This window comes from Hypoxylon fragiforme (genome assembly GCF_022984875.1).
Source record: "Hypoxylon fragiforme strain CBS 206.31 chromosome Unknown GGS25scaffold_5, whole genome shotgun sequence".
Lineage (NCBI taxonomy): Eukaryota > Fungi > Ascomycota > Sordariomycetes > Xylariales > Hypoxylaceae > Hypoxylon > Hypoxylon fragiforme.
Window position 1 is genome coordinate 3,470,571 of NW_026054760.1, and position 27,542 is coordinate 3,498,112.

At 47.8% G+C, this 27,542-nt stretch overlaps 8 protein-coding genes across 8 annotated transcripts; 4 read left to right on the top strand and 4 right to left on the bottom strand.

The window, feature by feature from the left end:
• Nucleotides 1-4,360: 4,360 nt before the first annotated feature.
• On the bottom strand, nucleotides 4,361-7,127 carry GGS25DRAFT_300689 (RWD-domain-containing protein). The gene is made up of 3 exons (XM_049257647.1): nucleotides 6,044-7,127; nucleotides 5,244-5,974; nucleotides 4,361-5,131 (listed from the first exon to the last, which is right to left on the bottom strand). The coding sequence occupies exons 1-3, from the start codon at nucleotides 6,612-6,614 to the stop codon at nucleotides 4,484-4,486; spliced, it is 1,950 nt and encodes a 649-aa protein (XP_049117162.1). The 5' UTR covers nucleotides 6,615-7,127; the 3' UTR covers nucleotides 4,361-4,483.
• Nucleotides 7,128-7,306: 179 nt separating this feature from the next.
• On the top strand, nucleotides 7,307-8,498 carry GGS25DRAFT_492608 (PAP2-domain-containing protein). Its single transcript, XM_049261202.1, has 2 exons — nucleotides 7,307-7,629; nucleotides 7,727-8,498. The coding sequence occupies exons 1-2, from the start codon at nucleotides 7,576-7,578 to the stop codon at nucleotides 8,384-8,386; spliced, it is 714 nt and encodes a 237-aa protein (XP_049117163.1). The 5' UTR covers nucleotides 7,307-7,575; the 3' UTR covers nucleotides 8,387-8,498.
• Nucleotides 8,499-8,641: 143 nt separating this feature from the next.
• Nucleotides 8,642-10,698, bottom strand: GGS25DRAFT_492610 (HAD-like domain-containing protein). The gene has a single exon (XM_049261203.1). It carries the CDS (start codon nucleotides 10,618-10,620, stop codon nucleotides 9,325-9,327), a length of 1,296 nt encoding a protein of 431 aa, XP_049117164.1. The 5' UTR covers nucleotides 10,621-10,698; the 3' UTR covers nucleotides 8,642-9,324.
• A 159-nt stretch (nucleotides 10,699-10,857) lies between these two features.
• Nucleotides 10,858-12,254, top strand: GGS25DRAFT_300757 (DUF947-domain-containing protein). Its single transcript, XM_049257648.1, has 2 exons — nucleotides 10,858-11,171; nucleotides 11,265-12,254. Exons 1-2 carry the CDS (start codon nucleotides 10,989-10,991, stop codon nucleotides 12,045-12,047), a joined length of 966 nt encoding a protein of 321 aa, XP_049117165.1. The 5' UTR covers nucleotides 10,858-10,988; the 3' UTR covers nucleotides 12,048-12,254.
• Nucleotides 12,255-12,326: 72 nt separating this feature from the next.
• GGS25DRAFT_492612 (ABC1-domain-containing protein) lies at nucleotides 12,327-14,931 on the bottom strand. Its single transcript, XM_049261204.1, has one exon. The coding sequence runs from the start codon at nucleotides 14,772-14,774 to the stop codon at nucleotides 12,462-12,464; it is 2,313 nt and encodes a 770-aa protein (XP_049117166.1). The 5' UTR covers nucleotides 14,775-14,931; the 3' UTR covers nucleotides 12,327-12,461.
• A 1,316-nt stretch (nucleotides 14,932-16,247) lies between these two features.
• Nucleotides 16,248-18,772, bottom strand: GGS25DRAFT_300785 (uncharacterized protein). Its single transcript, XM_049257649.1, has 4 exons — nucleotides 18,248-18,772; nucleotides 18,039-18,199; nucleotides 17,601-17,977; nucleotides 16,248-17,545 (listed from the first exon to the last, which is right to left on the bottom strand). The coding sequence occupies exons 1-4, from the start codon at nucleotides 18,532-18,534 to the stop codon at nucleotides 16,415-16,417; spliced, it is 1,956 nt and encodes a 651-aa protein (XP_049117167.1). The 5' UTR covers nucleotides 18,535-18,772; the 3' UTR covers nucleotides 16,248-16,414.
• Nucleotides 18,773-23,954: 5,182 nt separating this feature from the next.
• Nucleotides 23,955-25,098, top strand: GGS25DRAFT_522205 (uncharacterized protein; the record flags this gene model as incomplete). Its single annotated transcript, XM_049264181.1, has 3 exons — nucleotides 23,955-24,360; nucleotides 24,452-24,783; nucleotides 24,931-25,098. 3 exons carry the CDS (start codon nucleotides 23,955-23,957, stop codon nucleotides 25,096-25,098), a joined length of 906 nt encoding a protein of 301 aa, XP_049117168.1.
• Nucleotides 25,099-25,127: 29 nt separating this feature from the next.
• GGS25DRAFT_522206 (Pkinase-domain-containing protein) lies at nucleotides 25,128-27,510 on the top strand (the record flags this gene model as incomplete). The annotated part of the gene is made up of 3 exons (XM_049264182.1): nucleotides 25,128-25,336; nucleotides 25,389-27,161; nucleotides 27,219-27,510. 3 exons carry the CDS (start codon nucleotides 25,128-25,130, stop codon nucleotides 27,508-27,510), a joined length of 2,274 nt encoding a protein of 757 aa, XP_049117169.1.
• Between the last annotated feature and the right edge of the window lie 32 nt (nucleotides 27,511-27,542).

Sequence of the window (27,542 nt, forward strand, 5' to 3'; positions counted from 1 at the left end):
CCTTAGATCTTAACTATTAATATATACAGACTCCAACGCTCCAACGTACATACATATAACTACCTTGAAATAAATATAAAAATATACCTCAGGTAGGTAATATGTAATATCGAGATGCAGATGAAAACCCACGCTGAAAAAAGAGAACCAACCAAACCAAAAAAGGGGGTGCCGAGATTTAACGAGGCTATAGAGAGACACCTGGTCATGCATCACCTACATACCTACATGCCTACATACCTACATACATACATACATACATACATGCATACATACATACCTAACCTTTTCCTTTAGCCTAGGTAGAGATTAAGAAGAAAACCACCCCCCGAGTTTAACCCGACCAATCCCTATCGTCCATCGAGGGAACCCTTGTTCTTATTCTTCTTCTCTTCTCGTCTCTTTTTAATGGCTATCTTACCTATAGATTGCGGCTGGCCCTGAAGAAGAAAACCCTTGAGATCTTTATTGCCGCCAGCCCTCCCACCCACGCCCAGCTCGAATCTCTTTCCCGTAACGGGCTTCGATGTAACCAGCCGTGTTGCAGAAATGGGCCAAACGGCCCCCAACCGATGCCTATTCTAGGACATGTACGGTCTTATACCGTGTCGCGGTTTGACGAATCCAGATGCATTTGATGAATATAACCTAAACCTAGTCATTATTATTTCCTTTTTCTTTTCGTCTTTAATATTATGTTCGCCCTCTCTGCTAACTAACTAACCTAGTGCATACATAGTAACTATGTACTGCCCTAATCTATTTGTAAAATGCTACGTTGTATACCTTACAACCTAGCTCCCCACGTATTGAACTAAGCGCTATCAGTCCAAAATTTCCGCACGCGTCCGCTACCTACATACATATCTCACAAGTGACAATGGACCAACATACTAATTCATGTACCATATGTACCTAATAGTAGACATGTATGCTAAACTAGCGTTGGACATGCGGGCCAAGCAATGGGAGGAGGGGGGGTTAGGGAAAAGGGAAGTGGATGGGAAGTGGATGGGGGGAAGAGGACCCTTTATTAATCTAGGTAATAAATTATTCCCCTAATAATAGAGCTAGCTTGCGCAATGGCGAGTCCCAAAAACCCGCATCAACGAAAAAGAAGACTCCTTTTTGAAAGCTACACTACATATCTACACCATACATGATATTATCCATAATGGAAGTGATCATGCAGGTTGAGCATGTGGCAGCCCAGGATGTTTTGCCCACTTCGTACATATCAAAGAGGCAATAACTACAGTCCGTACACAGACAGGATGGATACCTACATACCTACATACATGTCCACCTAGGTACATACCTCTTGCCTTATGTATGTATGTATGTATGTATGTATGTAGTATCAATATGGATCGGCCAAAGAAGAGATATGTACTAACTAGGGGCGAGCGGCGGACCTTTATAGCACGAACCCATCCTCCTCGATGTTACCTAATTACTACCTGCTATGTAAGTCGATATTGGGTAACTTACCTAACCTATCAACAATATTGAAGACCCGCGAACCCTTAAAAGCTTAGCCCACTTCATATATGACTAAGTGAATTGCTATAACCATGCACACCTACTAGGTATCGGGTAGCATGACTAATATAGTGTAGCTGTCAACTATAATGATACCGGGACATACATGCCTACATAGTATCATATCATACCAGGCATGTAAGACGTACATACATAGTACATATCTAGTGTAGTCACTATTCGTACGTCCTATCATGACATAAATATGTATACAAGACGACTTGACTACCTGCCTGAGTAATCCGCGCCACCTACGTACATGCCCAGACATCTAGCAGACCAGGCGCCAGCGATAAGCAAGCAGCAAGCAACGAACAGCGAGCACCAAGACAGCTTTGCCTGGTAACTAGTTACCTATTATCAATATTCGGCCCCATGGTTCCTTCGGTACCTAGTAACTATTCCTTACTTACTGTGACAATGCCGGATTACCATTTGCTGTTAGCAGACTACTAGCTACCTACCTAGCTGATCAAACGAACAGCCTTTTGGGGGCGGAGGGAAAGAAGGAAGTATGTAGGTAGAAGAAGAAGAAGAAGCAGAAGAAGACCTTGCATGCATGGTACATACATACTGCGAGAGATAATAATAATAACAATACTACTACTACACATGTAACTACCATGAGAAGTAACTATCAGTAGAAAAGAGAAAAAAAAAAAAAACCAGGGGGCAAGAGAACGAATCAGAATTCGTCCGCCCGCGGTAATAAATGGCCAATTAGCACCAATAGGAGTTATGATACGGTACCATGACCTACCAAATACCACCGAAAACCACCAATACCACACAATCAGTTGGAAATCTCTCTCTTTTTTTTTTTGTTTTTTTTTTTTTTGGTGCTCCTACATACATACCCCATCCCCCCCCCTGAAACGAAACCCCCCACAAACCGAGAGCCTACCTACCTACCTACCTACCTACGCATATGGCGAACATGGTTAGGTGGTATGTATGTATGTAACCAGAAAGAAGAAGAAGAGGAAGGGTGTTCCTGTTGATTGACTGACTGATTGATAGTGTAATGGTATGATAAGCCTGATGCCGCACGATACCTACCTACCTAGATACTCTGCCTACCCATCTTACCTAAACGTGCTTGCCTGCTTACATATGTATATACAGATCGCCACAGGTAGATGTGTAAGCAGCTGCGCGCGCGAGTCATGCCATGAGAGTAGTTATCGGGAAAAGGAGGGAGAAGGGGAAACCGCTAGTAGCCCCTACCTACCTACCTACATAGGTACGTATATGCAAAAGGCCATAGGAGAGATCTCTAACCTTAGATATGTATGCACATACCTATCTACAACAAGGGTCACAAGTTGTTTGGGGGCGGGCGGCTGTTAAGCACCCAAGTTACTTACTTGCCTTCGTTGCCCGCCAGCCTACATACACACTAGACATAGTATCAAGTATTATTATCGAAGCCAACACGTATACACATGCAGAGGTCTACCGGGTATCTAGGTAGGCAAGCAGCTAAGTAAGTAAGCAAGTAAGTATACATGTAGGTAAGTAGATGCCCAGGTGTCTGTCTACCTACAGATGAGTTTCAGGACGGGCAGCTGGAGAGCCGGAGTACTTTGCGCTCACTCACTTCTCCTGAACAACCTACCTACCTACCTACCTGCCTGCCTGCCTGCCTGCCTAAACCCCTAGGTTAAGGCATCACGGTAACAAACCCAAAAGATCCCCGGAAAGGAGTCAAGATCATGTGCTATGTTTCATCCATCGTCAAGTCTCCCTGACTACCTACCTACTAGCCAGATATGTACTGCAGTTCCATTACCTACATTCCCAAACCACCGAGGCACTTGACCAAACCCCCCCCCCCAAACCAAACCAACCAAACAATGCATAAATCTTCGATACGGTACGATCGCTATGTGGGTATCTATCTACCTAATGTATCAGATTTCGCCATCGTCAGAATCTCGTCGCAAAAACCACCTACCTACCTATGTACTTACCCCTAACCTAGCCCCATACACGCACACACAAACCAAGGTATTGTACCTTAGCAGCTTACCTACCTAGTAAAAGCGTATGTATGTGCGGGACACGATGTAGCGTACCTATCTGCGATGTCGCTGTTGCAACACGATACGTACTAGCTAGCTAGGTACGGTACGTTATTTTGAGTGCTTACAAGTGCTTACTTAGGTACGGTAACTAATGGTACCTAGTAGTGTTGGGCAAGTTCTTACTATCTCTACCTAGGTAAGGTATTTCCTTTTCTGTTCATTCAACGTACTTATTTCTTGTCACACATATGTAGGTTAGTATATTGATACAACATTGTTTATTATTAGCGATCTTCTTTCTCACCCGCGGTTTTATCGAAGAAGAAAATCTGCCTATCGCATGACAACCAGGTATTCATTGGTATGTATGGAAATCTACTTACATACATACTAGACTCACATATGTACAATACATACAAACCTACATATGTAGCCTGTCCCCGTGCGGGATGGCATGGCATGGCATGGGGAGGAAGATTCATAATACTATAGGTATGTATGTAGGTGGCCAAACCCTGCCTTTCAAGGGGGTTGGTTTAGACATCGAACTGCAAATATCACCTCGGCGTAACATTGTGATCCGGCGAGATCTGCCTATCTCAGAAGTCCGCTGTAACTTTAGCACGAAAGAAGGCGATTCGTTATTTGCGCACAACTCTGCCCCGTGACAGCTGCCGGAAGCCACTAGAGGTGCAACCCTCGCGCCCCATTCGCTACCAGAGATCGACCCCTTCTGGTCGGCTCCTTTCGGGAGTTCAATAAACTTGAGCTTTTCTAGCTGGCGAAAACGGTCGTTTCGGGGCGTACTTGTTACCATCTTAGGAATATCGTGCCTCGCATGGCCTCGCATGCCTACTGCCTAACCTAGAGTAGAGTTGCACCTATCAAAAAACTGCTTTTCGTGCTACTCGTCATCACTCATCGATTTCGACCAAATCTTCCTGATCCTCGAGTGCCAACCGCACAAATTGGCGAATCCATGCTGCGTGATGGGGATCTATTTGGCCATTTTGGCCATCTCCTCGGAGTACTTCGTCAATCCGTATCCCATTCGGGGGGTTGCGACCGTTGTTATTCAATTGTTGGTTCTGCCCCTGAGGTCGATTCCGGTTGTTTTGTCGATTCACCCCAGCGCCTCTGCCTCCTCTGCCTCCCCTGCCTCCTCTGCCGCCTCGGTTTCCTCGCTGGCCTACACCGGCTTCTCTACGATCACCTGGAATGCCGGGTTGCTGACGACGAATTACCCCTTGGATGGGTACTTCTTGAACAGGTAGCCGTAGCGCCTCGCCTTCGATTCGGAGTACGAGAGGGCCCTCACGAGCCACGGCAACTCTTCCATTAAGGTGCTCCCTTGGTGGTTGAGGCTGGACGGGAGCTGGCTGCTCTTCCAACTCCTGTTCGTCCACTTGAACTAGGAGTTGGCCAAGTCCATCATCCAGATTAGCTCTAGCATTACCCTCGAAGGCCAATCCAACATCGTCACCATCGCCACCCTCAAGCTCCCATAGCCTCATGTAACAGCCGCTGAAACCACCTGAAGGTTGAACGTTGAAGTGCTGATACTGTAGCATCCAAAGTTAGCAACCGTAGTCTTAGGGTAGCAGGGTGAGTACACTCTAAAGAGGTAAACTCGTTTTCAAAAAGAAAGAACATGTTCCACGTATAGGTACTTACCGGATTCGAGGGGTTAAGCCAAGCTGAGCATAGGTAACAGAAGTGTGTTGCGCACCTGAAACAGCGCATGTGGTTGCAGCCTTGCGTCTTCTGCACTGGGGCACCACAAGTCGGACACGGCGTCGTGTGCAACTTCACATACTCCAATGATGCCTTTTCCTCTTCCGTGATATCATACTGGGTCTTTTTCGGCATGCATGCCTTGAACTCGCCGTGCCATGATAGTTGACATTCTGTACAAAAAGCAAATCCACAGTCTTCGCAGATCGCAAGCAGGTCCTGTTTTGAGGACTTCTTCAACCGGGCCTGGGCATTTTTGACATTGTCTGTGTCCGAGTCTTCATCCGAAGCTTCTACGAAATCGAGTCCCTCAGGCTTCTTGTGCTTCTTCGATCGAGCGGCGCCTTGACACCACGAGCGAGGACAGTACACTGTGCTCTTATCCGATTCAAGCTCAGTCTTGTGCCTCAACATTACGAACCGCATAACTGTCTCTCGTTCCAACGGGATTTGCAGGAGTTCACTAGGGCTGATGAAGGTGGCTGCCTTCTTCTTCTTCATGGAGCCTTCGATGGCATCTTCTCGTTCCTTGGCACAATTTGGTTCGGTACACTGGACAGCACCTATGTCGCCTGTGGTGATGGCATTGTTGTAGAAATTCTGCAGACACTGAACGCAGAAAACATGCCCACAAGAAAGCATCTTATGACAAACACTTCCTTTCTTGGGATCTAATATCCATGGTCAGCTCTGTGTTGTACATAAGCGGATATAGGGGAAAGTAATTTTCTGGTACTTACCTAGGCAGATGCCACACTCGAAAGTCTCCTTTTCGAAAGCTCTTTGCTTGGCTCTGATATCGTAGTCCAATATGGTAATCTTGTGTTGTGGATCAACTTTCAACTGCCCCTGATCATCAACCAAACCAAAAATATTCTCAGTAGACTGCTGTAGGCTATCGATGTACGTGAAAATGACCTGGTCTTGCCCGATTTCTTCCCAGAGGACTTCCACGTCGCCTTCAAGCTTGCGCAATATTTGCTCGGATAGCCATGGAGGTGAGGTTGAGAGAGAGACTGTGGGTGGCTTCTTCTCGGGGTATCCTTCTGGGAGGGTGATGCAGGCTTGCAGAGCTGGCAAATTGGATAGCATGTGAGAATCTACTACCGGCGCTGCTGGGACCTGGGCTTGTTCCGGCTCAACCGGAGGTACGCCCTCGGTGGCGGCTGGAAACAGTACAGTGACTGGCTCATTCAAGCTTACAGGTAGTTCGATTGAGAAGGTGTATGGGTCATCCTCATTAACTTGCAACTCGGGATAAATGGCTGCTATGGTCGATAATTCAACCTCACGAATATCCTCCTCTTCCATCTTGAATCAGGGTTATCGGTTTGCATAAAGACGTGTGTCGTTTGGCTGAATGCTCATTAACATGTCCGTATCTTTGTGCTTAATAAATCATAAGTTACCGACTGCGTAATCTAGGCAGGCGGTTGGGTTAAGCTGGAGGTGGGTATCTTTTAAATTCAGATTGATGGTTCAAAGCTTGTATGAATATCGTGATGGGATATCGTAACGAAATGGGCGAAGAGCCAGTTAGAAAGAGCTTGGATGATATATAGTTAGTAGGAGGTAGAACCGATGAACTGGATATTTGTGTCGTTGGAATGAATGCGCGTCGCGTGGGTATATGGATCTGAAGATGACTAACTCCCAAGAAAAGAACAACAACAATAATTAAGCAATCAGCTTAAATGTGTAGAATTAGCCTTTAAGTGCTGTAAATTGGAAAGTTGAAGAAAGTAAAAGAGTGAAAAAGTATCAATAAGATTTATGATCTGTGTTTAGGATCGCAAGTGGCGTCAAATGATGAGTTAGTTAGTGCCATGAACAGCACTGTGCCAAGTGTGGTGTAGTGTAGTGGGGCAGCTAAGGCTGATAGAGGTAGATAGAGGTACTTATCACCTTATCGATAATCAATGATGAGGGGTGATTATGTATTGTACAATACCCTAGGCACCTTAGATACCTAGGTTAGTACTACTTAGTAGTATGCTGATGACCCTGATAAAAAAGGTTTAGCTGGTCCCCTTGTTTCAACTTACTTCCAATGACGAAATAGGAACTGGGTCCCCAGGTTGAAACCCTTCCCTCGATTATCCAGGCTATGAAAAAAATAAACACGACTCGTCAGTCCCACTTACTTACTTACTTACTTATTACGTCCTATTAATATTTTGCCCAAATCCATCTGAACAATGTGTCGTTAAAAAGTCTTTGACCCAACAAACCACCTAGTCCGGTTGCCTAAGCGCATGTTCCAGCTCTCACAATGGCCGACGACACAGTGCCTCTAGCGTCGCTGTCCCTAACTCACGTTCACTATGTATGCATATACCTTTGCCTCTTGCTTCACTAACCGAGTCGCAAGTTCAGTTAGCAGCTACTAACATCGCATTCAACCTTCCCCCCCCTCTCCCTAGGACCCAACAGATCCCCTATCCTACCTCTGCGCCTGGCTGGCCCTCGTCCCGCAGGGCCTGTGCGTCGTGTACGCGACCCTGATCCTGTTCACGCGCGAGATCGAGATCGCGCTGCTGTTCGCGGGCCAGCTCGCCTGCGAGGCCATCAACTTCGCGCTGAAGCGGCTGATCAAGGAGGAGCGCCCGCGCCGCATGAACGGCAAAGGCTACGGCATGCCCAGCAGCCACGCCCAGTTCGTCGCCTACTTCGCCGTCTCCCTCACCCTCTTCCTGCTGTTCCGCCACCAGCCCCCGAGCCCGCGCGTCCGCAGGCGCAACCACACCCCCATGGGCCTCCTCGAGAGAACCGGGTGGAGTGTCCTCGGCCTCGGCGTTGCCGCCGCCGTCGCGTGGAGCAGGGTGTATCTGAACTACCACACCGAAAAACAAGTGCTGGTCGGCGCTGCCGCAGGGACGGTAAGTGCCATAGGATGGTTTGTCATCACCGCTATAGTCAGGCAGACGGGGTGGCTAGCCTGGGCGATAGACCTGCCCATAGCGAAGTGGCTGCGAATACGGGACTTGATTGTGGAGGAGGATCTGTGCCAGGCTGGGTGGGAGAAATGGGATGATAAGATCACAGAACTAAAGGCAAAGGAAAAGAAGAGGAAAGGGAGGTGAGGTGAAGTTTTTGCCTACTTTCTCAGACAATACCCAATACCCCCTGGCCTAGCGACCTAAAAACACCCTCCATAGCTACGCTCGTAGTAAAGAAGAAGAGCCCCCCCAAAAATACTTGCTTCCCTTTGAAAATTGGTGTTATTGTCGTATTAAGTCTCACACCTTGACTGCAATATACCATGCTGATGATGGTATGTGCTTCTATCATTAACAAGCAGTGTTGAATTTACGATTCTCAGAGGATAAGACTTGAGCTACCGCAAATAATTTGGGTTATTACGTTTCAGCCAGGTAAATGGGTATTTATATACAGCAGTCCACGTATGGTATTGAAGAAAAGGGGGGAGAAGGGGGTATCAGAACGATCTATGCATTGTCTGTCTATCCTACTCATAACACCATCACATCTTTACCGCATTACACTTATCGGTCATTACCCTCAAATACCTTTTTTTACAAGTGTATTATTTTATCAAGCCCAAGCTACAGCCTTCCAAAAAAAATACACACCTTCCTACTCTGCTAGTTACCCTCATAGGCAGGTACCTAGATAAGCAGGTATCATAGCCCTCGATCTTTCTGACTCTCGCGACAGCAAAGATTGGCGTGGGAACCTGGAAGAGCAAGAGCTGCTGAAAGATCCATGTAGTATGCAGTATTGATGACCTGAATGATCATCACGAGTTAGAAACTTCATCCGATTTTTTTAATATTCTTTTTAACAAAAAAGGTCCATTGGTTCGGCTCCTTTCTTCAGTACACAGAACTCGATTGGGGTGCTTATGACTGTATTCTGACGCCAAGAAATGACGCACATAAGTTGTCGAGGCTGTCGAGGCTGCTTTATTTAGTTTAAAAATGGAGTTGTTTCTGCTGGCTTGCTTCGCGCGCCAGCTGCTTCACATCTCTTCTTTCATCTCCCACCTCTTTCCTACTAGTTAGATTTGTTGTGAAGAAGTTCCCTCTAGTTTGAAATCGGGGTTAACTCGGAAAGGGTTGTTTCGCATATAGGCGCTGACGTTGGTATAGCGAGCGCATGCGTTAATATAGTCGTGAACTTGAGGCAGCACGCAGCCGGGTTCTTGCGGATCTCCCACAAATTCGGGAAGACATATGAGGTTGTAAGGGTGGCTGCGCCCCTTCTCTATCGAGTCGTCCACCAGGACCGTATCCTCTTGGCTCCAGTTCTTGCCGAAAGTAGCTTCTGGGTGCTGTCCAGCGATTATAGGATCATCCCATAACAAATCCAGGCGCTTGTAGCACATCACCCTCGAAACAAAATCTTCTGCCGTCAACCCGAAGCGATCACGACCCCAGATACTAACAACGTTTTGTCGGTCACTACGTGTTAACAGCTGATTGCACATTTTCTGTACATTGGCGGGCTGAGCGGAGGACCAGATGACGACCTTGAACGTGTTGATACAGTAGCTGAGAAATTCGCGGCCATATGGGCGTTCGATAAAAGCAATCGGGTTTCGGAAGCTTGGACGATGGAGCACGGTGCCATTGAGATCAATTACGACGAGAATCTTGCGGGGCTGGGGGTTTTGGAGAGGTGGCATTTTAGATGACTTCAGGTATTCGAACGTCGGTTCAGGTACACCGCCTGACTCGAGGCAAGGTGGTCGTATCTTGTCCCTATGTCTGTCCCTGTGGTGATCGTCCTGTCGAATGGCGTAGCCAGACTTGTTCAGATTGGCCTCAGACAGGTGGGCACGGGTTACGATTGGGAGGCCGGTGTAGGGGTTCCTGGGAGGGCCAGTACCTGGATTGGAGAAGGCCTTGGGAGGTGAGTTGGTGTTGATTGACCCCATTTTGGTTGCGTGCAAAGGCATTAGGCGTCCGTAAGAGAGAACTGTGTCGGAGACAGGGTCGGACTTGTGGAGGTCAATTCGGACAAAATCGCCGTGAATAAGACCTGGCCCTTGAAGATATTGATACTCTTTCGCACTCATGAATGGCTTCGCACCTTTTTTCTCGAAAGGCGAATACTTTTCAAGGTTAGGTGTTTCTTGTAGGGGCTCATTTGATTTCTGTCTCTCAGGTTTCCTCTTTTTGTCTCTTGGGGGTGTGGACTTCCAGTCGACACCGCGAGAATGTGTTGTCGTCACGGAGAAATGGCGGGCTGCTTTAGGTAGAGGATTGGCACGAAGTACTTTTGCTATATGCCGCGCATTGCCGCAATATAGAAGTCGACTCATCAAAGGTGAGGCGGAGATATGTTTTCGCATGGGTGCCTTTGAATTTCTGGTTCTAGAAATATGCCGTATTTAATTTAATGGTGGAGAGAAGCCCGAATTTGCGAAAAGCGAAAATGCAAAGAGGTAAAAATGTAAAATGCGATCACATAATTCGTTAATTATTCTTATTATCCTTATCTTATCTTATCTTAGATTGACTATGCATGCAACTATGTATATACCTAGTACATGAATTAATTGAAACTTTTTTGAACTTTTCAGCGGGGACCTGCATATGCATATAGCACATACTAGTATGCAGCCTTGAAGTATGAAATATGGAGTACATGTGATAATATTATATTAATAATTCAATACATTGATCACCTTTACTTCTACAACATACGTACATATACAAGATGAATCGCATAAAAGCAGCCAAGCGGAAAGCACCGCCCTCTACCCTCCAGCGGCGTGTGCGAGCGAGGAAGGATGAGCCTGAAGATATACCCAGTGACCAATTTCCAGAGGAAAGCAACGACGAAGGCGAAGAAGACGACGACGACGAAGATGAAGATGAAAGCGAAGACGATGATGACGAGGTATGTAATATAATCATGTGTACTTATATATTCACATTTTCATACACATATACATCCCATGTAAAGCAGAACAAGTACTAACCGTCCCTCCAGTCCAACGCCTCCTCCTCTTCCTCATCCTCATCCTCAGACGAAGACACACCAGACCCCTCGAAAGTCGTATCCCAAATCTCCTTTGGCGCCCTAGCCAAAGCCCAGGCCTCTCTACCCAACCTACGAAGAGGAAAGGGAGGACGAAAAGGACAAGAAGAAGACGAGAGCGAAGACGAAAACGCCGACGACAAAAACCCAGCATCCGATAACTTCAAAGCCAAATCCGCCAAACTCCCGAAGCTATCCCGATCCAGCAAGCACGCCCCCGCCGAGCAGACCAGCAAACGCCAGGTGAGCCGGAGGCGGGAGGTCATCCTGACGCACAAGCCCGCGGCGCGGGACCCACGATTCTCCGCCGCCGTGTCCTCGCGGCCCGTCGACGAGGAGAAGATGCGCAAGGCCTACGGGTTCCTCGACACGTACCGGGAGTCCGAGATGGCGCGGCTAAAAGAAGCTATCAAGAAGACGCGGCGCAGCGACCCGGCCGCGCAGGAGGAACTAAAGCGCGCGCTGGCGTCCATGCAAGGGAAGAAGAAGTCGCAGGAGCAGCACGACCGCGAGCGCGAGCTCGTCGAGAGCCATCGACGCCAGGAGAAGGAGCTCGTCAAGCAGGGCAAGAAGCCGTTCTACCTCAAGAAGAGCGAGCAGAAGAAGCAGCTCCTGCTCGACCGCTTCGCCGACCTCAAGGGCAAGCAGGTCGACCGCGTCATCGAGCGCAGGAGGAAGAAGCTCACGGCGAGGGATAGGAAGGATATGCCGATTGCGAGACGGGGTGCGGAATGAGTTACGCTACATGAATAATTGCACGCGGGGCCGATCTTTGTGATGAAGAAAAGGAGTTGGTTGGCTTATATAGCATGGCACAGGAAGTGCTCGCTGGTGGCTTCTATCCATTAGAGTACGTAGGCATAAGAACATGATACCATTCAAGTTCTCTGCCTTTCTGTCTATATGTATATACCCTGGGTAGGTACCTAGGCATGCATGTATACCTAGTATACATGGACCTATTTACCTTCAAACTTCTCACAATGCACCGTTTATGTCCCCTGCCCTCCCACCCTTCCAATCACAGCACACAACAAACACATCGGAATCATTTTTATACATTAGGTCCCTGTATCTAGATAAGGTGAGATGGCTCAAAAAAGCGTGATCGTAGAAATCAATCGCCGTAGTAGTAGTAGTACATTCCAATTATAACGCCACCTCCGTCTTCTCCAACGCCCTCTCGAACAGCTCTCTACACGGCACCCTGCTCCCCAGCTTCGCGCAGAGCAAGAACGCGCCGCTGAGCTTGCGGTGCAGGCTGTAGGTCTCCTCGGGCGGGGGGCTGAGGCGCTCGCGGATCATGACGGGGATGAGGGACTTGACGCGCTCGGTGATGGTCTGGTCCTTGAAGTCGTAGACGCGGGGCGCGGAGGCGAGGAACGGCTCGGCGAGCGTGAGGATCGAGGCCACGTGCGCGTCGAGCATCGCCTTGCTCTCGTGGCCCGTGAGGTACCCGAGGTCGCGCGAGAGCCGCTCGATGGTGGCGCGGTCGGAGCGCGAGGCCGCCGCGAGCAGGCCGACGTACTGCGAAACGAAGCGCTGCGGGTATTCGCGCGAGGCGCCGAAGTCGAGCAGCTCGAGCTTGTGGGTGGCGGGGTTGAAGAGGAAGTTGGTCCAGTTGGGGTCCGTCTGCATGAAGTGGAACTCGGTGATCTCGCGCAGGCACAGCCGGAGGATCTGCGTGCCGATCCAGTCTTTCTGCTTTTGCGTGAAGGCGTGGCTCCCTCGCGTCACCCCTACCCCTTCCATGAACTCCATCGTTATTACGTGCTTCCCGGATGCCTCAGGGAAGGTCTCGGGGACCACGAATACGTCCGTCTCGTCGGCTAGGAGCTCTCGGTATCGTCTCCCGCACTCGGCTTCGCGCTCGTAGTCGCACTCCCAACCGAGTTCCGTGCGCGCGTTGTCGATCGTCTTGTTTAGGTATAGACCTTTCGGGAGCATCTTGGAGGCGGTTAGGAGCATGCCGAGGTTGTCTAGGTCTGAGTTGATCGAGTCGGCGACACCTGGGAACTGGATCTTCACGGCAACTTTCCTGCCGGTTGACTTTATCTTGGCGCGATGTACTTGTCCAATCGAGGCCGCAGCTATCGGCTTCTCCTCAAATTCCTCAAAAAGTTCCCGCCATGCAGGCCCCAAATTCGACGTAAGCACACGATCGCGCTGCCAGGCAGGCATGTAGTCCGCTCTGTCCTGGACTCGCTGTAGGACCTCCTGGATAGGGCCAGGGAGCATTTTGGTGTCCTGGAAACTCATCATCTGACCAAGTTTTAGTGCCGCTCCTCTCATCCGCGAGAGTTTGGCCACTAGCCTTTCCATATTTCCGGAGCTGAGTAGCACAGAACCCTTGCCGCCACCGCCCAACCCTCTACTAACCCCTTCACTAATAGCTCCGCCGAGCATACCAGCCGCTAGCCCTCCGTAATTCCATAATCGGCTCAAGCGGGAGGCTGGTACCTTAGACTCCCGGAGGACGTAGGCTGGTTTGGTTGGTTGGTTGTTCAACATCACTGGTGTTTCAATAGCTCCGTCAGGTGATGTTTCTGTTTCCGTTTTGGACAGGATTTTATCAACCATATGAGTATGCTCTTGCTCCGCACTGCTTTCCAGAGCTTCTGCTTTAGTAGGCGACTCATTATTATCTGTACCAGTATGTGTCACGCTCTCATTCGCGGTTGGGTGCCCCCGTGTTGCGGTAAGCTCAGCAATAGGAGGCGCCGTCTGGCTTTCCTCTTGGTGGGGCTTGGCCTTTCCGTGGCCAAAATCCTTGAACCAACCAGGAGATGGAGGGGGGGTTAGGGGTCGTTTTGCCCCTACGACATCTTCTTGCACCTCTAGCATCTGAGATCCTCGATTTGTGTGAAATATATTGATATCCACTTCTGGAGGAACGTCTTGCAGAGCCTTGGGGCTCGGGGATACCTTTAGCTTTTTTGAGACAGGTTGGAAGGTTGGAGCGTCATCGACGTGGTTGCTGTTCTTAGCCTCAACAGCACCTTTATTCAATTGCGTCAGAATGGCGCTCTGGTCTGGCCGTATGGCTGAGGGACGTTCCATAATCGCCTCAACGGTTGGCGAATTATGCCCAGGGAATTTCCTGTGGACATTTTGTTGCTCCAAGTGTAATCTGTTGATGTTTCCTTGGGGATGATTTGATGAGAAATTCTCATCACTCGACTCTACTTTCTCAGACCTCTCAGATGCTTGCACGGATGACTCGGCTTGAGAGGTTTCAGTACGAGGTTCTTCTTTACCTTCGGCTGGAATATCATCGGCAGGTTTTGATACAGGACGAGTTGAGTGAGTGACTTTTTGCTTCTCTGTTAGAGAGCGTACAATACTGGAAGATTGGCCATAGCGATCGAGCTGCCGAGCTCGAAGCTCTACGTGCCTCGAAGCGACATTCCGGGATGCTTTGACAACAGCGGCCAAATCAACGATGAAATCCGCGAACCTCATAGGGGCGACTTGGATGTAAGGTGAGAATTCTACCTCATTATCTCCTCATTATAACCCCAGCATTCAGTTTCCTGTCCCGGGTCATTCGTTTAGTTCTGAGTTGAATGTACTCAAGTATCGTGAAGCTACTTGCACTTTTTCAAGCTGCAAATGTTCGAAAAATTCAAGGTACCTAATAGTTACATGTACCTGGTACATGTACATACCTAGTACTAGATACCCTGTTCTGCCATGTGGTCAAAGGCCCGGGTATGATCTTGCGCCACACTGTGGCTGATATTCTATTACATCATGCCAGCAGCCAGGTTGATGATTAGTTAAACCGATTACCTAATCACTCGCCCCTTTGTTATGAGACACATCATGAAGGTACACAACTTTTAAAGATACGACCGACGTCCAACAACGTTGGACAATCCTATAAATAAATATGCCTAATAGCAGATTACTATTGATAGGGAGTAGTTAGCTCCAAAGCCCGTTAAAAGTTCCTGAACTAAACTTGCGGTACTGAACATGAGGTAGGTACGAAATCAAGTCATGAGATTTGCATCGTACATAATCGTACATACCTAGGAGATGAGCGTGAATACGAGACTGCCTACTCGGACTCTCGGAGTGGGCTCTTGCACTAACATGACATGATGGCACGTGAAACATTGTGGAGGATAAAATCATACTAGATATCTAGTAGGCAATAGTTAATGTGGACTCAAATTTTATGAGTACCTATACTTGGACCACATAGTCATTAACTAACATCAATGTTGAAAATATTCAATAAATTTCCCCTTCAGCTTATATTTACGCTATTCGAATTAAGCAAATACACTGCCCAGGTGACAATCAATCATGATCTTGCGTAAAAAACCCGCCCGGAGGGCCCACCGCTTACTACCGGAATTTGTTTCATGAACATTCCTGGGTGGCTGGTATGTGCATAGGACTATTGTGTTTGTTTGAGAGCCGATTCCCTTGTTTCGGCTTCGTTTCTCAACCAGAATTGAGGTAAAAGGGGGAAAATATGACAACACCCATGTATGAACGAGTACCAGGAGAAATGCTTCAGATTGCACTTCAAGGTAGAAGAAGTCAGAATATTTTGTGTTGTTCTAGCTAGATCATCTAAAATGGACATTATATCCTATAGCGCTATGGAATCCCTCGTGGTCCTCTACCCCAGCAGGAGCCCGCTGCAGTCCATAGTTTTTGTTTGTCATCTATTCCTAGAGACACGCCCTTGCCCTGTAACCTACAGTACATCAACTTGCTCACACAGGACAGTGGTGTTAGTCGTCTCGTCGTGAAACAACCAACCAATAACAAGATGGGAAATGCCCCCAGTCTCTCTGATGGACGCCTGTATACCTATGCATGATACTGTAGACCTCTTACCATCATCGATATGTAGGCCCAAAAAAAGATCCTTGGCCTAGTGTTTGTTTTGGTATCATCAACCGCACAACGCCTCGGGAGTCGAATTGAAAAAAAGGAAATCAGTTAAGAAGATAAGATCGAAGAAATTGAACGAAGGAAGGATTGTCTCTTCGAAAAGAAACTGTTATTGTTAGTACATAGCGGATGCTTCCAAATTCTTATGTAGCCCCAGAAGCAGAGGCTACAAAATTTGGCGTCAGATCTTAGATCCAATCGGATCTGTTCTCTGCAGCACTGCTAGAGTTACCGCGGCTCCTAGTAGGTAATTGTGTAGGGGCACCTTGGTTTGGCGTGGTATTTACCCTTCGAGGGACACTGAACCCAACGCCCCTCGGGCTTGGTGTTTTTGTTTTTGTGGGACTATTTGGATTGTATACCGCGGGACTTAAGGTGCAATCGCTAGCCTCGGCCTCGGATGTGGTGGGTGTTGGTGGAAGATTCTTATCTCTAGATTCTCTTCGATGAATAGGGTTTTGCGGCGGTGGAACGTTCGACGTAGCGAAGGTAGCGAGGGGACTTGGCCGATAACTATTGATCATTTCTTCGCCTCGGGGGTAGTCTAAAGAGTACAGTCTCTCGGCCTCTGCTGAAAGCTTAGGCATTGGCCCAATGTCAGCAAGGTTCGAAACCCGTAGGCCAATCTGAACGGTTGCTGAAGAAGACATCGAAGAATCTCGTTTATGGCGAGCATATATTGATGGGGGTGGCCTGAGAGCATCTTCGAAGTCGAAATTGAATGTAGGGTTAGGCGCAGCCAGGCTTGATTGTATATTCGGATTGTAGGCTGTGGATGGTAATAACGCTACTGAGGTAGTGTTGTCTGGGTTCTTGCCGGGGAAAAGGTTGTAGGAAGTCGACGGCCTTCGGCCGTGCATATTGGTTGAGGGGGTTGGAGGGACTTGAGCGAGCTCTGAGACTTGGGGTGGATTTGCAACCTCGTACGTCGCGTTGGACTTCAGGGGATTCCTGGAAAATGGACTTTCTCCGCGATCCTCAATGTCACCCTTCTCACTTATAAGGTTTACCTGGCTGTCCATTCTCGATAGGATCTGGGGACCCGACACTGGCTGAAGCATATGTCCATTGAAATCCATACTACTTGATCCTTTCATTTGGGTTTGATATCCTAGTTTTTGGCGGTCGTGCTCGGTGAGCTTGTCTTTGTGACCGATTGTGCCAATCGTATTGGATCGAAGAAATAGATGAAGACCACCCGTCATAAGACCCGTGACGTTGGCTACGACGCTCGAGATCATGGATAATGTCAGTCCAGTATTGCTGTTATCCACCGGATCTGAAAAGACCAAATCTATGAAGAATGGTACGATCAAGGCCTGTATAGTGTTAGTAACGTTTTGAGGGCTCGTAAATAAGATACGCATATCATACATTGGTTACTACCGCCAAGGCAAGGTAAAATACCATTCTCGAGGCGGCGACTCGTTCTGAGTCCTCAATGATCGAGTATCGAGTTAATTTAGTGAATATGATGGCGATGCAAGTGGCCAAAACAACGGTAATAATGAGCAATATTGCGAAACCACCTTTTGCCCATTTTGCTACAAACCAGAAGAGCGAAGCAAAGCAGAAAGTCGGCGGCTGAACGAAGACGCCGACTAAGCCAGTGATTACTAAGAGGACCTTGACTATTACGAGACAGATCGCAATGTTCCACTTGCCTCTCGGAGGAAATGGCCTTTTCTTAAGGGCTCGGAAGGCGACTTCTAGTCCAAAGACTAGCTGAATGTAGGGCACAATGAAGATTGCTAGTATGCATATCAGTACGCTGTTTCCATCCACAAACTTGAGTAATAAAGTCCTACGTACCTGGCCACATTATTTGTGATATTATGGCACACCCAGGGATGAATAGACCATTTAACCCATACGACTGGGAGACAGCGAATATAATACCCTGGATTGTGATGCCCAAGGATAGGATGAAAGGGTACGTTTGCGATCCTCGAACACAGCGGATAATATTTACTCTTAATACATATTAGATATGAGATACCCAATGGCTTCACGGAACTCACTTTTTATTGCCCTCCAGGTTTGATCGCTTTGCTGTCATGTAACAGTCGTAGAATATACCAGCCGCCGTTGCAAAGGCTGATATGGTATTGAATGCGGCGAGGATAATCGTTGAAGTTCGTATCGACTTCGCAGCAAGGAATTTGAACTGGTTAATGACACCGAATGCCGAGGTGCCGTTGAAAGCAGCTTGCGAGAGACCATTTTCATATCCTGCCCAGGTCGTATTCTTCTGCCAGTTACTGCCCATATTACTGAAGCCTTGAAAATTGTCCATGTTGCCTAACATCGTGACGCCCCAGTTGAATCAAAATCAGGCGAGGGCTTTGGGCCTAAGTGTCGCCTGTTGTCGTGGTCAAGTCATCTAACTAAGGAACGTGCCGGAACTGCGAGTTTGATAGTACAGTACAACGTGTATCACCCAAGAACGGGGGAAAAGAAAAGGCGACGAGATAGAAAATAAGTCGAAAAAAGATGTCACACAAAGAGCCTGCTCGCAAACGAAGAAACAATTCCTGAACCAGCAGATAGGCAGGTCAAGCCTGAACGAATGGAAGTGAAGAGATTATCGTGGCCACGATCAGTGTAGGCCGGTGAAGCAAAGAACGTGCACCAGGCCACAAAACTCCTCCAGAGGAGATGACAAAGTCAAAAAAGAACGCATGAAAGATGTCGATAATAAGAAACCAGCTCCTTCAAGGCTGATAGCCGTTCCTTACCAAGGGTAGTATGTAGTAGACGGGGACATCTGGAGCTACTAGAACTGCTAGGGTGGTCTGCGCGGGCCAAGCAGCTCCGGGTTGGAGCCAACGTCCCATTTTGCATGTGGCTCAAGGATATTATACTTGTTAGTGCTTTGCACAGTCCAGAATCAGAATTAGAAGAGGTCATGATTGGTTAGAATTCACCGAGGGCGGCGATAGATCAGACTGGTGAAGCCTCCAGTCCACAAGCGAGAACTTCACATATCTTTGGCATCAGATCCGATGGACTTACCAGGGGACTCGATTACGCGGGCAATACTCGATTTGAACTAGGTCGACCCCTTCTCTCAAAGGCTTGAGGTTGAAGTATACAATAATACCAGTGGCCATCACGGGCAACCAGGGTCCAAGTATGTACATTACACTACATAGCACTATCATGATGTAGTAGTCATGTACGGAGCATTGCAAAGAGCATTGAAAGGTTGAAGGAGATGAAGCAGATGAGGCAAAGATGGAACAAGTAGCGGTTTCGACGTCCCTTGTCACTTCGCTAAGATATCGCAATAAGGTTGGGGCTTATACAAATCTAAACCTCATTTGGAAATTACTTGACCTAATAGGGTCTAGCCTTCCAGGGATCAAACTTCCCCGAACATAACGCCAGACAAACCCCTGTAGTGTCTTACAATATCACAACTTCAAAATCCAAGGATTGCACACTACAACATACTACAACATACTACTATGTACAGCATACTACAGCATACTACAGCACAGACAACTTGAAGTTTTGCAGTTCCAACCTTTGCCTGCTACCTCTACCTCTGTACCTCGTCTATTGTTTCTCTTAATACTATACTTATGGATACCTATGGATCCTCACGTAATCATCTGAGGCGATGATTATCAAGTACATACGCGCGGCTCGATGTTTCTATGGTTCTTTATAGAATGACGAATTATTTTTATATGAAATACACATATATCAATGATGTCTGATATTATTGGCTAATAACTATTTGAGTAAAAACTTATAAACCCTACCTATGAAACTCCATTTCTAAAATAACCTCAGCATGCCACAAACTGTTCGGTGCTTCTATGCTTTTTTGCTCTCGGTATACTTGGATAGGGAGAGTCATCCAGCTCTAAAGACTGTTGAGGAGAAACTTAGTGGCTTGTCCTGACGGATTTCTTCCTCTTTCTAATTCTTGGCCGTCCTCAAGAAGCTGTAAATAGATAATCTATTCCCGGGCCCTTGTTTAGTGATGAATTGCAAATCTGTGCGGATCCAAGTTCTTCTGATTACTGAGGTAACCAATCAAGTCCTCCTTAGTAGTCGATCATATTGGTAGCATCAAGATTTAAACTTAAAGGTGATCGGTGCTTAAACCTCATGTTTCTAGAGGTTAGCTTGGAATCTGAAGCGTGGCTCGTAAGAGACGAGGAGATGGATGGGCTTGGACTATGGGGTTTGATGGGAACCCCTGGTGCCTATCACTGCAGGTATGATACAATCGTCCGCTTACGCGGGGGTTTCTCTCTTTCAGACGAACAGAGATGGGTTGAAAAGTCGGCGAAAATGTTCGAAACGAATTATTCGGGCTAGGAAACTTCAGCCCACAAGCAATTGATTAGTCGGCGTCTCGCCCATGTTCCTGCGTGAAGGGTTTGTTTGATTTAGATATTCCAGGCAATGGAGTATAATCATGACTGGGCAGCGACACAGCTGGAGTTGAAACGATGATTAAATCTAGACAATATCTTCGAAGTACGGTATATACCGTGTCTCCTGGCGCCGGTAATGATTATAGGGTAGTGGTTGCACGGCCTCGGGAGGAACAGGAGGAATAGGAAGATGGAAAGTGAAAGATGCCGATCCGAGATGTTGAGGAATGATGCTAAGGGTGAATCACTATAGTCAATTATGCATATGTTATTGATTCCGGCTGCTAGCTCGCACTATAACTTCATGACGGAACGAAGAGACCTTGAAGGGCCGTACGGAGTGAATGCATGATGTGCATGATGTGTGTAGGTATTGATGTAGGTAGATTAGGTACCTACATGTAGGTACAGGATATGATCAATGATGCATGTGGCACTTGACACTTGTACATCAAAATGTAACTTCGTAGGATGATTACATAATATGGTAAAGTTTTAACACAGTTTATCAACATGAAATCAATACGGTACCACTTTAATACCTATCCGTACTTCTCCAACTTTGATTGACGACAAACGCACCTTACCCATGACAACTTAACCTCCAGCCTTCAAGTTCAATCCTTATGATACCAATGCGCATCTCTCACTGACTGCTATGTCATCGATTTTGTCATTCTCAAGATGACTATATTTGGAGGTACCCTGTTTTAAAGTATTTTCCCTTGTTGGATGGCAGGGGCGTACTACTACTAGGTGCAAACTCGAACGTGCGACCGACACCACCAATCTCTCAACCACTCTAACCTAGGTACCTAAATAGTACTGTATCGATTATCGTCAGATTGATTGAGGCTGCTATTACAACTTACCTGGACCATCATTTAATTCCATCACACCTCATCATATATGTACCTCCCTGTACGGCGAATACACCAAATGATGATTAGACTGTTCCCAGAATTTCGATTGCCAGCCTTCGTTCACCTTTCGCCAATTTCAGAATATCAGCATGGCTCCTAATGATATCTCAAGAACCTACCGCTCCAAGCATCGACCCTACAGCTACCCAAACAGAAAGGGAAAATAAATCATTATACATCATTGAATATGGGGATGTCTTGGTTATGTCCAACGAGGGCCTCACAAATTTGGGCTTTTTATCAGCAACTATCAGCCCATGGACCAAGGGGCATCTACCGGTTTGCCTAGGCCCCACCATATTCACGCCTAATCAGCATATACAAGCTCTCTCCTTCACATTAGTACGATGTAATCAACGCCCCAATTATGTGGTGATGCTATGCCTTGCTGTCAGCATTTGGCCCCACCCGCGTTTCCTACGGTTGCTTTACATCTTGATGCGGCAAACTCGCTAGTCTTCATCTTCATCTGCGACTAGTGCTGAGGTAGCTATATCATGTGGCCTAGTCTGGCAAAGCCATTGACTTCCAGAAGTATCAGATAGTCCTTTTTTCCCTTTACCTGGATTTTTTGAGGCCTGTAACAGTGTTGGTTGATTCCAGACTTGTACACTCGATTAAGAGAGTGGGCCAAGTTCCTACCCTACGGATATTCTCGGGGATGGAATGGGGGGTGCGATAGAGAACTATCCCACAGTGCAACTTTTGGGCTCATCCACTTACAGACGACCGCCCCTTAAATACGCAGTCATGACTATCTAGTCGACTGCCTGCTAAGACAGCAGATACTTTCCTTTCACAAGGGAATCTAGGAGGCCTCCTTTTATCAATCATCTGACAGCTGAATGATATATCATCCAAGGAACCTACCGGCCACCAACTAATTCGCCCCTTTCAATATTGGAATGTTGGATAGGTACTAGATAGTCAGCGCTCTACGGGCATCATTCGGGATACTGCTGCAATGTTGGGCATTATGGTTTGGATAAACCAGATGAAGAGTTCTCTAAGTATAAACGTTGATGCATGGGGGGTGGTGAAAACAGTGGTAAGATGAGGAACTAGACGTTGGATTTGGATGGTGGCAGAATGCTTAAAGCGAGTGATTGTAGTAGATAGCGTGCCTGGCTTGTTTTATTACTTGCTTGACTGACTGGACCTGGCCATTTATGTCAGGCCAGCTGAAAGCTTGGAAGTGTCGAGACATTTCCGAGTGTTTGCTCGGTTCCAGCCGAGTGTACTCGACTTCGAGAGAAGAGTGAAACCTTACTCTTGTCGAGGGTGACCGCTTGACATTTGCGGTCACTTTTATCTTCATACCAACTCCCCCACCTTTTTGAATGATGCGAAAGTATTCGAAAAGTATTCGGACCTGGGCTATACTAAATTTGGACAATGGCTGATGGCTGGCTGATGGCCATTGACCTTGCCCTTGGCATACCTAGTCTGAGTGGGTGGGTGATGGTAATGGTGGTGATAGGAGTGATAGGGAGGTGTATCAGCCAGCAGCTAGAGCACGGAGTAGTGGAAAACTTAACAGTCCCAGTTCACTGCTCAGTGGCTGGTGCAGGTTGGGTTCAACTTAAAGTTGGTGGTATTGCGCCGCAAGGCTCGCAGAAAACACCCCCGACCCAGAGTTTTTTTTTGGGAGTGGGAAAAGGAAAAGAAAAAAAAAGGGACGTCGGAATTTTGCCAAAGCATTTTTCCCAGTACTAATCCTTTTTTTTTCCCCTGGACATACCTATTGTTCCATTGATTCAAGAGACACAACACAAAAACAACACAAATCTACCAAGAAGGAATTATACCGACACCTGGATTGTTGTCATTCTCATCGAATTTCAATATTTCCACGACTTGTTTACTTGCATCATCATCATCAATTTCAATGCAGATTGATTGATCATTGATGTCTGTCAGCAGGTCCATGTCTGGATAGCGCATACATAAGTGGCTGGGTAGGTACATATGGCATGTACCTGACTGACAGTTGCGGAACACTGCAATACTGAAATCATCAGTTTTTGCGGGGCAAACAAGGGTGAAAGTTTAACTCTTCAATGTTGCAGCACCTTATCGAAGCACTTTATCGATCATTAAGGATTGAACCCTCGATGAATAAGGCTGCTGAGGTGGCCTTACCCATGTCTCCTTACTCGGCAACATACTAGGTACGCAACTTACCTAATTTTATTGGGTTGATTTTTTTTCTTTGCTCGGCAGGATAGTACTAGGTACATACCTACCTAAGTACAGTGCATACCTCAGGTGTGTCAGCGGATTTCTGCCCGCTAACCAACAAGAACCTAGCACTAAAATCAGTGCAGTACGGCGTCGTACAGCGCAACGCTAGAATACAAGCACAGCGCAGTCTACTAAAAGTCACTTCCCAAAATTTGAGCGATGCCGACATGGATCCAGTAATGCGTCGACATCCTAGCAAGCCTAGTCTTTCATCACCATCCACTTTATCTCCAAACAACATTTCTCATTCTCAGCCTCACCACCATCGAAATGTTGCCATGAAACAAGATCAGACTAATAAAGACTTCGAAATCGACGACCGCGACCGCGAACGCGACCGCAGGGATCGAGACAGATTTGATTCGGACCGTCGAGTCTCGACCCTTGACTCGCACCCCCGGTCGTCTGCATTGCGGTCTCAATCACCTAATTCTCGACGTCCAGAAGACCACGGTGATAGAAATAAGAGTACGCACGACGAATCAATCTCACGTCAAGACGACAAACATGGCCGACCTGATGTAAGTCAGCGTGGACGATCGCAAGATCGAACTGAAAACCCCGAAGACACTAGTTCGCGTGATGTTAAAGGTCGCGCTTCTTGGGATGATCGCGGCGATAGCCTGAGCCAGGAGAAGCACCTTGATATACCTACATCTCCTAGACACGGTCCTAGGAGGAACGATTACGCGAATCACGGATCAAGGGGTCGATCTTTTTCGCCAGCATCAAGGAAGCGACGGAGGACTCGTAGCCCATTACCTTTTCCACCCCCTCGAGCGAAAAAATCCAGACGTGAACGTGAACGAGATCGCCGGCGTCGAGCAGAGCGGGCTGAAAGGACGGATAGAGGTCAAGCGAAAAATCCTGTTCCGCTGCCTTCTCGTGGCCGATCTCCTTCGCCACGCCACGCCGATCCTCACACTCGACACGCCGACCGCAAGGATTCAATTGAACCACATCATAATCGGCATCCAAGTCACTCTCCCTATCAAGGTAATCACGAACGGGACCCTTCGCTTCATTTAACTCATTCAGGCCGAGACTCGCAGGCCCACAACCGCAGTCGGTCGCCACTATCTAGCTCACGGCGTTCATCTTTTTCTCACACACATACCCCTCCTCGTCTAACAGGCCGCCTAGATCTTATATCGACCGGGGCCGGTTCACGCTCCCGCCGCTCTTCTCCCGTCGTTGATTCATCTAGGCCGGATTTTCCACCGCGGTCTCCTAGAGAACGTGGGTCTCGTCGTTCACGAAAAAAAGGTAAACATCGCGAAGACTCGAGATTTCCCCCAAGGGGACATTTAGCGTCCGGTGCAAACAGCATCGAAGTCAGCATGTCCCGGCGATTAGAAAATCGAGGCGGTTCCAGTACCCAATTGGCATCTACTCGCCCTGGAAGTTCTCAATATAACGATCGCCGGACTGCCCAATCACCTCATCGCCCTAATTCACGTTCATCATTTCATGGATCTCCCGCCCTACAATCGCCTCATGGTAGTGCTAGGGGGACTTGGAGTGGCCAACGCCAGAACTCACCTCATAGGTATAGTGAATTAAAGTCTTAGATTAGATCCATCTACTTACCAAAAGTCCAGTCAGTATCCGATCAACCATGGGCCACCCACTGGGCCCTCTGGCCACCATGCTGGGCCAAGCCAATCACCACCACACCCACCTACTGGGCCTATGTCCCAATCCTACCCTCAAGGGCGTAACTTTTCCAGAGGAGGCTTCAGGGGCAGCTCTCATCCTGCTAGAGGTGGTTACCGCAGCGTAGTAGGTCCACAAAGCGGACAGCGAGCATCCGTTGGTGGTCGACATACCTCTGGCCAATCGGGTGAAAATACCCCACGACATCATAGCCCACAACATCCTTCTTCGACTCATTCCGAACTTTCTGGAACAAAGGATGATGGCAAGGATAAAGAAAACGCATCCCGTGGGTCTAAAGACCTTCAGGCGGAAGACTTCTTGTTAGAAAAGAATGACAACGAACAGATGCCCCCCCCGGGACCTCCACCTTCGGCTCCTACTGGCCCTGCAAGCTCCAAGTTTAGCTTCGCTTTTAAGCCAACAAACAAAACACCGGTTGCAACGCCTAAGCCGGAAATTTCTCAAAAGTTCAACACGGCCCCCAAAAAGGATTTATCTTCGGTTGATGATCGAGACCGAGACCGAGACCGAGACCGGGATAGGGATCGTGATAGGGATCGTGACAGGGACCGTGAGAGAGAACGTGGCCGAGATCGAGAACGGGAACGGGAGCGAGAACGAGAACGGGATCGGGATAGAGACTTGCCCCGGGATACACCAAGAGAGCCTGCTTCTGCAAGGGCAAGGTTGGATTTTAATGCCAACAGAGGCCCGCCTGAGCCCCCAAGAACCCGAAAAGTGAAGAGAATACAGCGAAGGCTGAAACCGAAGCCCGAATTAGAACCTGACTTTGCATCGTCCGACTCGGTGTTTTTCCGGAAGCCAGGCAATGAATCCGTGGTGGGTTCAGGTACATATGGAAAGGTTTTTAAAGGGATCCATGTCTATACCAAGAAGCTTGTTGCTTTGAAAAAGATACGAATGGAGGGAGAAAGAGACGGGTTCCCAGTGACTGCCGTGCGGGAAATAAAGCTTCTCCAATCTCTGAAGCACACGAACATCGTCAACCTTCAAGAGGTGATGGTTGAGAAAAACGACTGCTACATGGTTTTCGAATACCTATCTCATGATCTTACTGGCTTACTGAATCATCCATCATACAAACTCGACCCTGCACAAAAAAAACACCTTGCACTACAATTGTTCGAAGGTCTAGACTATTTGCACAAACGAGGAGTGTTGCATCGCGACATCAAAGCGGCAAACATCTTGGTTAGCAATGATGGGGTTTTGAAACTAGCCGATTTTGGGCTGGCCCGATTTTATGCGAAGCGGCACCAGCTCGATTATACGAATCGCGTTATCACGATCTGGTATAGGTCTCCTGAACTCCTGCTGGGTGAGACTCAATACGGTGCTGCGGTTGATATTTGGAGCGCAGCATGCGTGATGGTGGAAATTTTCACCCGGCATGCTATCTTTCCTGGTGATGGTGGTGAGATCAACCAGCTAGAAAAGATCTACGCTGTGCTTGGTACTCCGAATAAGGTTGAGTGGCCTAGTCTCATTGACATGCCTTGGTTTGAATTGTTGAGACCAGGTTACCGTCGACCCAACGTCTTTGCCGAGAGGTATAAAGAGCGAGTACCGGTAGCTGCCTTCGATTTGCTTGCGGCCATGTTTCAGTACGATCCTGTGAAGCGGCCTTCTGCTGCGGAAGTGTTAGAACATCCTTACTTTACGACAGAAGAGCCGCCGCCTAGGCAAGCAACTGAGTATGTACTGCCCAGTCCTATACAAATACGTGGATACCTATTAACTTTTATTTGCAGACTTCGCGATCTCGAGGGAGACTGGCACGAATTTGAATCCAAAGCACTGCGTCGAGAAAAGGAGAAAAAGGAGAAACAGGAACGTGATGCGCGTCGTGCTGCTGCTGCTGCTAAAGAGGGCGGGAGTCGTGACAAGGATAAGAAACGGCCGCTCTCGACGCATGAATCCCAGCGGGACAGCAAACGACCACATGTCGATCGGCAAACGTCCACATCAGGCCAGCCTACAGATTCTACTCATGTTGTGCCATGTGAAGAGGCTAGGGAAAGTAAGACACCGATTGCAGCGTAGTGGGGATATGCCAAATCGTTGGGTTTCGCCTC

Bases quoted from the DNA above. Each gene is read 5' to 3' on its own strand.
- GGS25DRAFT_300689 (XM_049257647.1), bottom strand. From the start codon at position 6,614: ATGGAAGAGGAGGATATTCGTGAGGTTGAATTATCGACCATAGCAGCC. The intron at 5,975-6,043 runs GTAAGTACCAGA...CATGGATATTAG, and splicing joins CGAGTGTGGCATCTGCCTAG to ATCCCAAGAAAGGAAGTGTT. The intron at 5,132-5,243 runs GTAAGTACCTAT...TGGATGCTACAG, and splicing joins GGCTTAACCCCTCGAATCCG to TATCAGCACTTCAACGTTCA.
- GGS25DRAFT_300785 (XM_049257649.1), bottom strand. From the start codon at position 18,534: ATGTTAGGCAACATGGACAATTTTCAAGGCTTCAGTAATATGGGCAGT. The intron at 18,200-18,247 runs GTGAGTTCCGTG...ATATGTATTAAG, and splicing joins AACCTGGAGGGCAATAAAAA to AGTAAATATTATCCGCTGTG. The intron at 17,978-18,038 runs GTACGTAGGACT...TATGCATACTAG, and splicing joins ATCACAAATAATGTGGCCAG to CAATCTTCATTGTGCCCTAC.
- GGS25DRAFT_492608 (XM_049261202.1), top strand. From the start codon at position 7,576: ATGGCCGACGACACAGTGCCTCTAGCGTCGCTGTCCCTAACTCACGTT. The intron at 7,630-7,726 runs GTATGCATATAC...CCCTCTCCCTAG, and splicing joins CCCTAACTCACGTTCACTAT to GACCCAACAGATCCCCTATC.
- GGS25DRAFT_492612 (XM_049261204.1), bottom strand. From the start codon at position 14,774: ATGAGGTTCGCGGATTTCATCGTTGATTTGGCCGCTGTTGTCAAAGCA.
- GGS25DRAFT_300757 (XM_049257648.1), top strand. From the start codon at position 10,989: ATGAATCGCATAAAAGCAGCCAAGCGGAAAGCACCGCCCTCTACCCTC. The intron at 11,172-11,264 runs GTATGTAATATA...CCGTCCCTCCAG, and splicing joins GCGAAGACGATGATGACGAG to TCCAACGCCTCCTCCTCTTC.
- GGS25DRAFT_492610 (XM_049261203.1), bottom strand. From the start codon at position 10,620: ATGCGAAAACATATCTCCGCCTCACCTTTGATGAGTCGACTTCTATAT.